Here is a 12348-nt window from a genome sequence, read left to right on the forward strand (position 1 = left end):
TCTGAGAAGCTCCTACTAATGATGGTGGTGGTTGTCACCTATGGCTCCTTTTCTGAGCGTAATTCTATTTAATCCTCACAGCAGCCCCATGAAGTAGGACTAATCCTGTTCTCCACCCTCTCACCCCAGTGACAGACGGGAAACTAAGGTTCAGACAGGTTTCATCACCTGCTCTAAGTCAACCAGAAAGTGAAGGGGCAAGAACCTGTGTTCTAGGGCTTCCCCAGTGGCTAGTGGTTAAAAAACTCCGCCTGCAATGCAGGAGACTTGGGTTCGATCCTTGGGTTGGGAAGATCCCCTGGAGAAGGGAATGGCAACCACTCTAGGGTTCTTGCCTGGGAAATCCCATGGACAGCAGAGACTGGTGGGCTACAGTCTATGGGGTTATAAAGAGACAGACACGACTGAAGCAACTGAGCATGCACACCTGGATCTGTGTTCCAAGCACCTCTCTCTCCTGCCTCTCACGGAGGCCTCAGGGGCCCCGTGCAGATGATGGGGGGGGGGGGGAGGTGCTGAGCGTGGTTGCTGTACAGAGCTTTCTGTGACCTGTGATTTCTTTGTGACCACGTGGGGATGAAGTCTACTACTGTCTGTGCGGGGACCCAGATTTGGAAGCACTGTGGCAGCGGAGGCAACACCAAGGATGCCCAAGCCTCTGGTCTGGAGTCAGGATAATGATCCTGTGACAAAGAAGAGGGACGTGTGCGACCCAGGCTGGCTCAGAGACCTGCTCAGTGGGGAAGGTTGAATAAGAATCCCTGATTATGCACCCTCCTCCTATTTTTTTTTTCTTTTCTCTTCACTGAACAACTATTTCTTTCTTTTTAACCAACATCAATTTTCCATCATGGTAGGCAGAACTCTACCTTGAGAAAGCTTACAATGATCCTAGAAGAGTCAGTTCAAAACAGATGAGCTAATGCAGGGTCTAAAGCAGACCCTGAAGGGTTGGGGGTGGGAGAAGGGGACAGAGAGAGAGAGGGTGGGTGAAGGAGGCAGGCCTTGGCGAGGGGAAAGGAAGGAGCAGCAGGTTTGGCTGGGGGACTCCGTTTGCCACTCCCTGACTATTCTGGGCACGGGTGGATAATGACAGATTCGCAGGAGGCAAGGGCTCAGAGGGGAAGGAAGTGGAGCTCCAGGGGTGTCATTTCTTCTCTGTGCTCCCTTTCTGGGGCAGGGTTCCCTGGGCCAGGACTGGCAAATATGGGGGGGGAGGCACGACGCAATCGGGGCCGAATATGTAAGACGTGTGTGTATCCGGGTGTGCGTGTCTGTCCCAGTGAGGGTTGAGTTCAAGGGGAGAAGGGCTGGAGACTGTGACCTGACTAAGTGTGTGTGTGCCGTGAATGTGTGTGCATGTGTCGTTGTGCCTGTGGGTTCCTGCGTCTGCGTGACCTGTGTGTCTGCTGTGTCCCTGCGGACCTGTGTCTGACTGTGGTTCTGACTGTGCATGCCGGGGGTAAGTGTCTGTGTGTGTGTGTGCCTGTGTGATTCTGTGCCCTGTGTGTTGGTGTGTGCCCATGTGTGACGCAGCATGTGCTTGTGGGCCTGTGGGCTGGTTTGGCCTAGTTTGGGGGTGACTCACAGGTAAGCGGGGAGAATGCAGGCCTTGTTGAGTTAGACAAGGTTCTTTCCCACACTCCCCCCACCCCCTGCAGCCCCTCCCTTTCCCAGCCCCACACAGCTGATCTGGAAGTCACAGGTGACCCGGCTGGTCCAGGGCCTTGAGGAAGAGAGGGCTCCGGAAATGGGCATTTCTGCTGGCCTAGGAGAGGCCTCCTGGGGTTTTGAGATGTGTCTTCAGAGGAAGGACAAAACAGGGTCAGGGGATCTATAGGCAGGCAGATTCCTGCATAGTGTGAAGAACATTCTAGCCATCATGACTATTCAGGGATGGGACAGGTCAGCTGTTAAATTGCGACCTCCCTGTGCCTAGAGGTATGCAGGCAGAAACAAATGACCACATGCTTGTAGAATGACTATCAGGGGTGTTGTCTGGGGGCTGGGTTCAGAGAGGCATAGAGTTCTGATTATTGGGAGGTCACAGATATATCTGATACGATTACCAAAGGCTTCCTCCTCTGAGGCTCTCCTGTGGCTTTGCCAAAGCCTATGGAGGCCTTCTGAATGTGGTTCCTGTTTTTATGTCTAATTCTTTGACCCCTGAACTCCCGGAATACCATTTTCAAGAGAAATTGGCTTTGGATGAATCTAACCAGAACCTGGGGCTTCCCCAGGGGCTCAACGGTAAAGAATCCACCTGCAATTCAGGAGATGCAGAGGCGCGGGTTTCATCCCTGGGTCAGAAAGATCCCCTGGAGGAGGAAATGGCAACTCACTCCAGTACTCTTGCCCGGATAATTCCATAGACAGAGGAGCCTGGTGGGCTGCAGTCCACAGGGTCCCACAAAGAGTGGGACACGACTGAAATGACTGAGCACGCACGCATGCAACCAGAACCTAGCACATCACCTAACACGATGAACAGTGAATGAATGAGTGAAGGAATGAATACATGACTTAGAACCCAGTCTTTGCCCGCTCCTGTCAGTGCCATCACGGACGGTGAATCTCAGCGAATGGTAGTTGTTATCATTAGTACCAGCCAGGAGGACAGAGATTCTGTTGGAAGAAAAACAGCTCCTTAGTGAAGACAGAGGAGAGGGGTGGGCCTTAGGGAAGGGCTACAGTCCAGACCCTCAGGTGTCTGAGTGTGGCTGTCAGGAATTCTGGCCTGGGGAAAGAATTGGGCATCCCTCCCAGCCCCTCGCCTCCCTCATACACAAGACTTTCCTGGGGCCACTCAGAGCCCATCCTGGACCAGGCCACATGCTGTCACAGGCACCAGTGGTCCCCGAGTCAGGTCAGGCTTCCCTGGGCCTGAGCCCCATTCAGCTCTGTCCCTCATAAAACCTGAGTCACTTCTGGGGCCACAAGACAGGGTCAAAGTTCCGGGTTCCATCAGCCTCTCAGGAGGGAGGGAACTGGAGAAAGGGGGAGGGCAGTTGGGGGCATGGGTCCATTTCCGGCCTTAAGGGCCCCTGTGATGGTCTGGGGGCTGCCTCACACAGAGGGGGAGCTGCAGACAGGCCGGTACTGAGGCTGATCTCTTGCATTCTTGAGGCCTGAGAATAGGATTGCCCTACTAGAGTAGCCTGGAAGTCAGAGTGGGGACTGCCTGGCCCCCTCCAGGACTGCTGTGCCTCCTTTAAAAGTAAACCCCCCAAAACACAGAGTCTTAGTTTACCAGATACATTAGGGAGTTTGATGTGGTGGTTCACCACTTAGGGTTAGATTCAACCCTTGTCTCTGCTACTGTGTGACTCTGGGCAAATTTCCTAACCTCTCTGAGTCTTTTCCCCCACCCACATCTGCAGAAGGGGAATGTGTGTTCATAATTTATAAATAATTTATTCTGTCTTAAAAAGTTGAAGTATACTTGATTTACGATATTGTGTTAGTGTCAAGTACTAATATATAGCAAAGTGATCAACTATGTATTATCTTCCATTATAGGTTATTACAAGATATTGAATATAGATCCCTGTGCAATCTAGTAGATCCTTGCTGCTTATCTGTTTTATAAACAGTGGTTTGTATCTGCTAATCTCATACTCCTAGTTTATGCCTCCCCCTCCCCTGTGGTAACCACAAGCTTGTTTTCAGTGTCTGGGAGGCTGTTTCTATTTTGCCCATAGATTTTTCTGGGCTGTGTTGTGTGGCTTGCGGGATCTTAGTTCTGACCGGGGATTGAACCTGCACCCTCCGCAGCGCGAGCGCCAAGTCCTAACCGCTGGACCACTAGGGAATTCCCATGCATAGATTCATTTGTATCATTGTTTAGTTTCTACATGTAAGTGATATCATATTATGTTTGTCTTTCTCTGATTTACTTCACTAAGTATGCTGCTGCTGCTGCTAAGTCGCTTCAGTCGTGTCCGACTCTGTGCGACCCCATAGATGGCAGCCCACCAGGCTCCCCCATCCCTGGGATTCTCCAGGCAAGAACACTGGAGTGGGTTGCCATTTCCTTCTCCAATGCATGAAAGTGAAAAGGGAAAGTGAAGTCGCTCAGTCGTGTCCGACCCTTCTCGACCCCATGGTACTCCCTAGGTCCATCCCTATTTTTGCAAATGGCAATATCTCATTCTTTTTTATGGCTGAATAATAGTCCACTGTGTTTATACACCACATTTTCTTAAACCAGTCATCTATTGATGGACACTTTAGTTGCTTCCATGTCTCGACTATTATAAAGAATGCTGCTATGAACATTTAAGTGTATGTATCTTTTTGAATTAGAGTTTGCATCTTTTCTGAATATCTATCCAAGAGTGGGATTGCTGGATGATATGGTACCTCACTTTTTAGTTTTTTAAGAAAACTCCATACTGTTTGCCATAGTGAATAATTTATTCTTTATGGGGAAACTTAGGAGCCAGCATTTTAGTTTATAAAGTGAGTTTTTATTCTTTCTCTCATACTGGATTCTGACAATAACCCTGTGAAGTGCATACTCTTGTTATTCCAGTTTTCTGGCCAGGGGCCCTGAAACTTGCTGGGGGAAAGTGGCTGCTCAAGGTCATCTTGCTGATGAGTGACAGTGATAGGGGGAACCCAGCTTTGCTTGAGGCCAAAGCTGTCTTTCCTCACCTTCCTTCATCACGATTGGAAACAGGGTCAGAACATTGCTTGTCTAGTTTTCAGCTTTCCGGTTTTCTAGTTTTTAGCTCCTAGAGGACTAGCCCCAGGGCTCCTTGGGCAGTCACAGCCCTGTCCACAGACCAGTGAGTCGGATCCACATGCCTGTCTCTTTTCTTCCTCTCTCTCCTTCTAGGCTTAGGCCTCAGCTTCACCCCTTGAAGGGCTGTGGCATAGGAGAACGCCTGAAAGTAGGGAGAGGGGTGGGAGCTCTGAGGGCATCGTGCCCGTTTTACTGATGAAGAAACAAAGGCCCTGAAATTCAAATGACCGACCTGAGGTTACTCAGCCTGACCTCTGCAGAGATAGTTATTCTACACTGCAGGGAGCCACCCTGACCACTCCCCTGACCCCATCTTTTTTCTTTCTGGCACCCTCTGCAGCGAGCTGGACCACAGCGAGCCAAGGACACCTCAGGACGCCTTGCCAGGGCCCAACATGGAGGAGGCCAGCGGGCCTCCGGCTGAGGCCAAGGCCCGAGTGGTGAGCACCACGCTGACATGGCGGCAGCGGCCCCCTGCCCAGGACGAGGTCAAACACCGTTTCCACAAGGTGTCCCTGGTGTCAGGGGCCCAGTCGGAAGCCCCGTCCGAGGAGACGTCTGAGTCCAGCCATCGTCGAGAGGAAGTCAATGGCTTTGCTGTCCGGGAGGAAGAGACCGTGAACCACCAGGGCCCCCGGGACGGGGCTGGCTCCAAGAGCTTCCAGAGCCACGGGCCCATCTTTTCCAAGAAGTACACATTACCCCTCAAGGAGAAAAGGCCAGTGGGAAGACTGAAGGAGGCTGCGGAGCAGGGTGACGGCAGCCCCCAGCCCCCCAGGACCGAGCCGCCCAGCGCGGGAGTCACGGCCAGGACTGAGTTGTCGGTGCCAGCGCACGGGCCCCGGGAGCCGAGCCCCCACCCGGGTGTGAGTTTCACCAGCGGGAGCTCCAGGAGCCTGGAGGAGCGGCGGGTGACACGCACTGTGCGGACCACCGTGATGGTGGGAGGGCACGTGGACCGCCGGGTGAACAGCACCGTGATCAACTCCGTGGGGCCCGCGCTCGTGGGCGAGGCCCTGCCAAGGGGCCGCAATGCTGCCCGCGCGGTGCGGGCAGTGGTGGTGAACCCGCGGGCCGAGGGCTCCCCCAGTCGCAGTCAGGCCCTGGAGCTGCTAAGTAGCCTTGTGCCCACTGAGCGGACCGCCCCCACCAGCCGGCTTCCCAGGCCCCTGGCTGCTGTGCCAAGGAGTCCAGATCTGGGCAGCACAGAAGGGTCAGCCCTGAGGCAGCTGCCTGAGACGAGGACAGCAGAGCCGAAGGACAGATCTGCCCCGGGCCCTGCGGGCTTCCTGGAGGAAGCTCACCCCACTCCGAGCCAGGAGGTCCCTGCAGCCCACCCAGACCAGGAACAGGACAGAACCCTGGGTGCCGGGGTCCATGAGGTCCCAAGGGTGCAGAGACCCGCCAGCCCCACCCAGTCCCCTCTCCAGACCTCTCAGGGCCACACCCCAGTACCTTCCTCTCCCAGACTCCAGACCCGAACCCTCTCCCTGGACCTAGTTCAACCCCCAGAGCAACCTGAAGCACCTACTCAGGCTCGGGCCCAGCTCACTCTCAAGCCCCAGGGACCCCAGGCCCTGCCCTCCATCAAAAGAGAAGGGCTTTCAGATCCCCCTGCGGCCACCGTCCTTCCTATGGTGAAGACTGAGGTTGTGATAGTCCCTGGACAATCTCTTGCTCCATCCTCTATGAGATGGAAGGCCATCACCAGCCCGGGAGGTCTTTCTGCTCCATCCTCCCCAAAGAATAAGGTTGTTCAGGACTCTGAAAAAGTCCCTGTTGTCTCCCTTACCCAGAAAGAGATAGTACAGGGCCCTGGAGTTCCTGCTGACTCATCTCCCAACCAAAAAGAGGTAGTGCAGGGTCTGAGTGCTCCTGCTGCCTCAGGCCCCAAACCAACCAACGTTGCCCAGGGCCCAGAAGTCAGCCTGATCAGCCAGAAAGAGGTCGTCTGGAGTACAGCAGGCAGCCCGGTCCCTCCCCTCCCCAAGGAAGAGGCTGCTCAAGGCCTGACAATTCCTGCCGTCCCATCCCCCAAACAGGAAAAGGTTGTCCAGGGGTCTGAAGAAAGCATCGTCTCATCTCCCACCCAAAAAGAAGTTGTCCAGGACCCTGATGCTTCTAATGTCCCATCTTCCACCCAGAAAGTAGCTGTCCAGGCCCCAGCCACTCTCATCGCCCCCTCCTCCTCAGTGGGCAAGGTATCCTCTGGTCCAGGAGGTCCCCCAGCCCCGGTGATGATGGGAGCAGAGACCAGCCAGGAGTCCCAGCTTGTCCCTGAAGCCACCAAGGACAAGACATTCCTGGAGCCATCGAGGGAGGAGGAGGAGGTGGCCCTGACTGCTGACCTGGAGATTTTCCTGGATACCCTGCGGAGCATGGAGCCTCCTGAGATCCTGCGCACTCACCGGCTACCTCGAGCCCCCCGCTCCTCCTACCTGGCCATGTACGCCACCCTGCCTGCCATCGAGGAGGACCAGCCTGGGCCATGTGTGCTGGGACCCAGCCCCCAGGAGGTGCCAGCCCTGGAAGTAAAGAAGGAGGAGAAGGCACAGGAGGAGGAGGAAGAAGAGCCAGAGAACCCCTACCTGAGCGACGATGAAAAGCTCCAGCGCAGGCAGGAGAGAGCCAGGCTAGGCCCCCCCAGGGACCCCTCCCCTGCCCGGCCCACCCAGGTCTCTTGCTCTCCTCTGGAGATGATGAAGAAGCATGTAGCAGGTGCCAAGGGCCCCCACCCAGAACCTGGGCCAGAGTGGCAGGCAGGCAGCCGGCCCACTTCCCGTCTTGGAGGCAGCCTCCTCTTTGGGGGTCTGGTGCCTGCCCTGAAGGAGGCCCCCACCTCGGAACCACTGGGCACAAAACTATCCGCTCTGCAGCCCCACAGGGCACCGGGGCTCAAGAAGGGTCCAGGACAGCTGCCCCTGCTCTACAGTGAAAGGCCACCTCCAGAAAAGCCGGCACGTGCCCGGCCCCCGGAGGGGTGGGTGAGTGAGGCCTTGGGCGGGCAACGGACGAGGGCCTGGCCTCATCTAGGCCAGGGTTTGGATCCTGTGAGGACCGGGATCCTGGGAGGCAGTCTCCCGATCCAAGCAGCAAGCTGTTTGCACTGCGGATTCCGAAGGGCTTGATAAAATCTCAGAAGCTGGGGAAGGGGGCAGTTCCGGGGACAGAGTGATGAAGCCCCCGGGGGCTGGGAGCAAGTGTAGCATTCTCTGTGGGCCAGCTCTTTGCGGGGTGGAGGTCTGCAGGGAGGATATGGGATTCACGGAGCTGCAGGTTGAGAGTGGCAATAAGGAGGCAACCCCATAAAGACGTATCACGGCTCTCCATTCCAGAGCCCAGCACTGAAGACCCAGGGCAAGCTGAACACGAGACCTGGAAAGGTAGGGGGCGCTGGGGTTGGGGGGCAAATGGGTGAGAGAGCAGGAGGCGGAGGTTCCGGGGACGGGCCCTAAGGACCCCTCTGGGCCTTCTTGCAGATTATCCTCTTCTCAGAGCCTGGCTGCCAAGGCAGCCGCAGGGAGGTCTGGGAAGATGCTGATGATGCTTCCGGCTGGGCCCGTGTGGCCTCCGTACGGGTGGTCCGAGGCTGGTGAGTGCGGAGCTCCCGGTGGGCTCTGGCGTGTGAACCCTGGGGATGTGAGGACAGTGAGAAGTGCCCACTGAGGGCAGAAGCCCCGCCCCCCCGCCATAGCTACCCAGAGACCCTGCCTTGCAGGGACATCCTCCCCACCCAACTCCATTCAATGACCCTAGGTCTCTGTGCCCACAGCTGGGTGCTGCACGAACAGCCAGGATTCCAGGGCCAGAAGCTGGTCCTGCCTCAAGGGGATATGGAACTTGGAGCCCCAGGATCAGCATGGAGTAGCCAAGGCATCGGCTCCCTGAGGAGGGTCGTCCGGGTGAGTGGCTGGGTGTGGGGGACCAGATGTTGCCTCATCTACCCTAAGTCCCAGGCCTTGAGGAGGAAGACAGAGACACCTAGAGCTGGGATTTCTGGGAGAGATCACAGGATTGGAGCCTGAAGAGGGTTTATACCTGTATAGAGTCCTGACCGTGGAGCCAATTGGAGAAGAAAGGGATTCTGGGGGATGCTCAGCCTGGCTTGCACTAGCTCCAGCTGGAGCTTGGGGAAGGATGGAATTAGAGCAACAGAAATGGGTGGGGGTGGCTGTGGGCACTCACCACCCACCCAGGGCCCAGGCGTTCAGGCCCACAGCCAGAGTTGAGGTGCCGCGTATAGATGCACGCACACACAGATGTTTCCCTGGTAGCTCAGTGCTAAAGAATCTGCCTGCCAATGCAGGAGACAGGGGTTTGGTCCCTGGGTCAGGAAGATCCCTTAGAGAAGGAAGTCGCAACCCACTCCAGTGTTCTTGCCTGGGAAATCCCATAGACAGGAACATGGCCAGCTATAGTCCATGGAGTCGTAAAGAGTCGGACACGACCAAAGGGACTAAACAACAGGACGTGGTCGGAAAGGGCACAGCCAGTATTACAGTTTCATGTCGCTAAGGAGGGGAAGTACCATGGTCAGAACACAAATTTACAAATCACTAAAATTAAGCTGACAAAACCATCTTGGACACCAGAGAGACCCAGAAGAGAAAGCAGAAATCTAAAATCAGGGCCTAACAGACGTTTTGGGATTTTTTTCTTCTTCTTCTTCTTTTTTAATGGAAGGACAAAATAACCCTTGAGTCCAGAGCTGTTGCAATACTCCTGGTAAGAGAGGAAGAGAATCTTATGTTAACTAGGGCAGTGGCCTGGCCATGCAAAAGAGGGGACGAGAATTTTCAAAGCCTCTCCAGAAACACAGAGGTGTTTGTAGACAATTTATTGTGAGCTTCTCACCATAAATTCATCTTCATGTGGGAGGTAATGAGGTACAAAAGAGAGCCAAGGGCTTTGAAGTCCGGTGGACTTGGGTTCCTTTTATTCAGTCAGCATTGATTCGGTGCCTAGTGTGCTCCAGGCACTGGGACGTGCTGGGTTGCAACAGTGAACAAAAATTGCACTGCTCTGTTCTTGGCCCCTGCCACTTACAGGCTGGGTGCCTTCAGGCAGCCCACTTAACCTCACTGGGTCTGACTTTCCTAGTCTGTGAACGCCGTTAACACTTCCCGCTGGGAAGACCGAATGAGAAGGGGTAGGACAGGACCTTAGCATATGTCTTACACTCAGTAGATGTTTCATAAACATTTAAAAAATACTTATTTATTTACTTATTCAGCTATGCTGGGTCTTAGTTGCAGCATCTGGGGTCTAGTTCTCTGACCAGGGATCAAACCTGGGCCCCCTGTATTGGGAGCTCAGCATCTTAGCCACTGGATGACCAGAGAAGTCCCTGTTTCATAAACATTTGATGAAGAAGTGAGTGAATAAAAATGATCCTGATGAAGAAGAAGCACCCAGAAATGTGGAAAGGACCTGTAGCTTCCTGAGATGCAGTGCAGGTGGAGGCCAGTTTCAGTTCAGTTCAGTCACTCAGTTGTGTCTGACTCTTTGTGACCCCATGGACTGCAGCATGCCAGGCCTCCCTGTCCATCACCAACTCCCAGAGTTTACTCAAACTCATGTCCATAGAGTCGGTGATGCCATCCAACCATCTCATCCTCTGTCATCCCCTTCTCCTCCTGCCTTCAATCTTTCCCAGCATCAGGGTCTTTTCCAGTGAGTCAGTTCTTTGCATCAGGTGGCCAAAGTAGTGGAGTTTCAGCTTCAGCATCAGTCCTTCCAGTTTAGGAAGGGGTAGAAATTGGTATAGAATTGGAATTGTATATGAAGAAGGATCAAATTCAGATCTCCGGAAATGGCTGTCCATCCTGCCCATCCCTCCACCAGGCTGGAAATGAGGCTCCCAGAGGCAGGGCAAAGGGCATGGTACTTGGCAGGCTCCTGCTGAGAACTTTGGTCTTAGGTCCCAAAGGGCCAGCGAGGGACCAGCGAGGGCTTTGGACTCAGGCTTACCTGGCTGACATTGCAGAGAACACCCCAGTTGTTTCTGGCTTCTGGGGAGAAGCCCCTGGCAGCCCCAGCTGAACAGACTTAGGGAGGCAGGTGTGGACGGGGGTAGTCTCTGAAGGGTGATGGGTGGTTTTGTTTTTGTTTTTATCTTTTGACTATGCCACACGGCATATGGGATCTTAGTTTCCTGACCAGGGATTGAACCCATGCTCCCCTGAATTGGCAACGGAGCCTTAACCACTGGCTGTTGTTGTTCAGTTGCTAAGTCATGTCCGACTCTTTGTGACCCCATGGACTGCAGCATGCCAGGCTTCCCTGTCTTTCCCTATCTCTCACAGTTTGCTCAAACTCATGTCCATCGAGTTGGTGATGTCATCCAACAATCTCATCCTCTGTTGTCCCTTCTCCCCCTGCCCTCAACCTTCCCAGCATCAGGGTCTTTTCCAATGAGTTGGCTCTTCACATCAGGTGGCCAGAGTATTGGAGCTTCAGCTTCAGCATTAGTCCTCCAATGAATATTCAGGGTTTATTTCCTTTAGGAATGAGTGGTTGGATTTCCTTGCCGTCCAAGGGACTCTCAAGAGTCTTCTCCAGCACCGCAATTCAAAAGCATCAATTCTTTGGCACTCAGTCTCCTTTATTGTCCAATTCTCACATCCATACGTGACTCTGGAAAAACCATAGCTTTGACTCTATGGACTTTTGTCAAGCAAAGTGATATCTCTACTTTTTAATACACTGTCTAGGTTTGTCATAGCTTTCCTTCCAAGGAGCAAACGTCTTTCAATTTCACGGCTGCAGTCACCATTCGCAGTGATTTGGGAGCCCAAGAAAATAAAGTCTGTCACTACTTCCACTTTTCTCCCTCTATTTGCCATGAAGTGATGGGACTGGATGCCATGATCTTAGTTTTCTGAATGTTGAGTTTTAAGCCAGCTTTTTCACTCTCCTCTTTCACCCTTATAAGAGGCTCTTTAGTTCCTCTTCACTTTCTGCCATTAGAGTGGTATCATCTGCATAGATGAGGTTATTGATATTTCTCCCAGCAATCTTGATTCCAGCCTGTGATTCATCCAGCCTGGCATTTTGCATGATGTACTCTGCATTTAAGTTAAACAAGCAGGATGACAGTACACAGCCTTGTCACACTCCTTTCCCAATTTTGAGTCAGTTAGTTGTTCCCTGTCTGGTTCTAACTGTTGCTTCTTGACCTGCATACAGATTTCTCAGAAGGCAGGTGGTCTGGTCCCATCTCTTCAAGAATTTTCCAAAGTTTGTTGTGATTCACACAAAGGTTTTAGCATAGTCAATGAAGCAGAAGTAGATGCTTTCCTGGAATTTCCTTGCTTTCTCTATGACCAACGAATGTTGGCAATTTGATCTATTGTTCCTCTGCCTTTTCTAAATACAGCTTGTACATCTGGAAGTTCTTGGTTCACATATTGCTGAAGCCTAGCTTGAAGGATTTTGAGCATAATCTTGCTAGCATGCGAAAGTGAGTGCAATTGTACAGTAATTTGAACATTCTTTGGCATTGTCCTTCTTTGGGATTGGAATGAAAACTAACCTTTTTCAGTCCTGTGGCCACTTCTGAGTTTTCCAAATTTGCTGGCATATTGAGTGCAGCACTTTAA

At 53.2% G+C, this 12348-nt stretch overlaps 1 protein-coding gene across 5 annotated transcripts in view; it reads left to right on the forward strand.

Moving 5' to 3' along the window:
• The window catches only part of CRYBG2 (crystallin beta-gamma domain containing 2), a 29688-nt gene that overhangs the window by 5697 nt on the left and 11643 nt on the right, over nt 1-12348 (forward strand). For all 5 annotated transcript variants that reach the window (XR_011562783.1, XM_019980634.2, XM_019980641.2 and 2 more), the window contains 4 exons: nt 5088-7731; nt 8083-8130; nt 8227-8339; nt 8520-8649. Coding sequence is in view for 4 of the 5 variants with exons in the window: in XM_019980634.2 (XP_019836193.2) it covers nt 5088-7731; nt 8083-8130; nt 8227-8339; nt 8520-8649 (2935 nt within the window). In the remaining variant the exon portion in view is untranslated. The remainder of the gene's footprint in view (nt 1-5087; nt 7732-8082; nt 8131-8226; nt 8340-8519; nt 8650-12348) is intronic.

This window comes from Bos indicus, chromosome 2 (genome assembly GCF_029378745.1).
Source record: "Bos indicus isolate NIAB-ARS_2022 breed Sahiwal x Tharparkar chromosome 2, NIAB-ARS_B.indTharparkar_mat_pri_1.0, whole genome shotgun sequence".
Lineage (NCBI taxonomy): Eukaryota > Metazoa > Chordata > Mammalia > Artiodactyla > Bovidae > Bos > Bos indicus.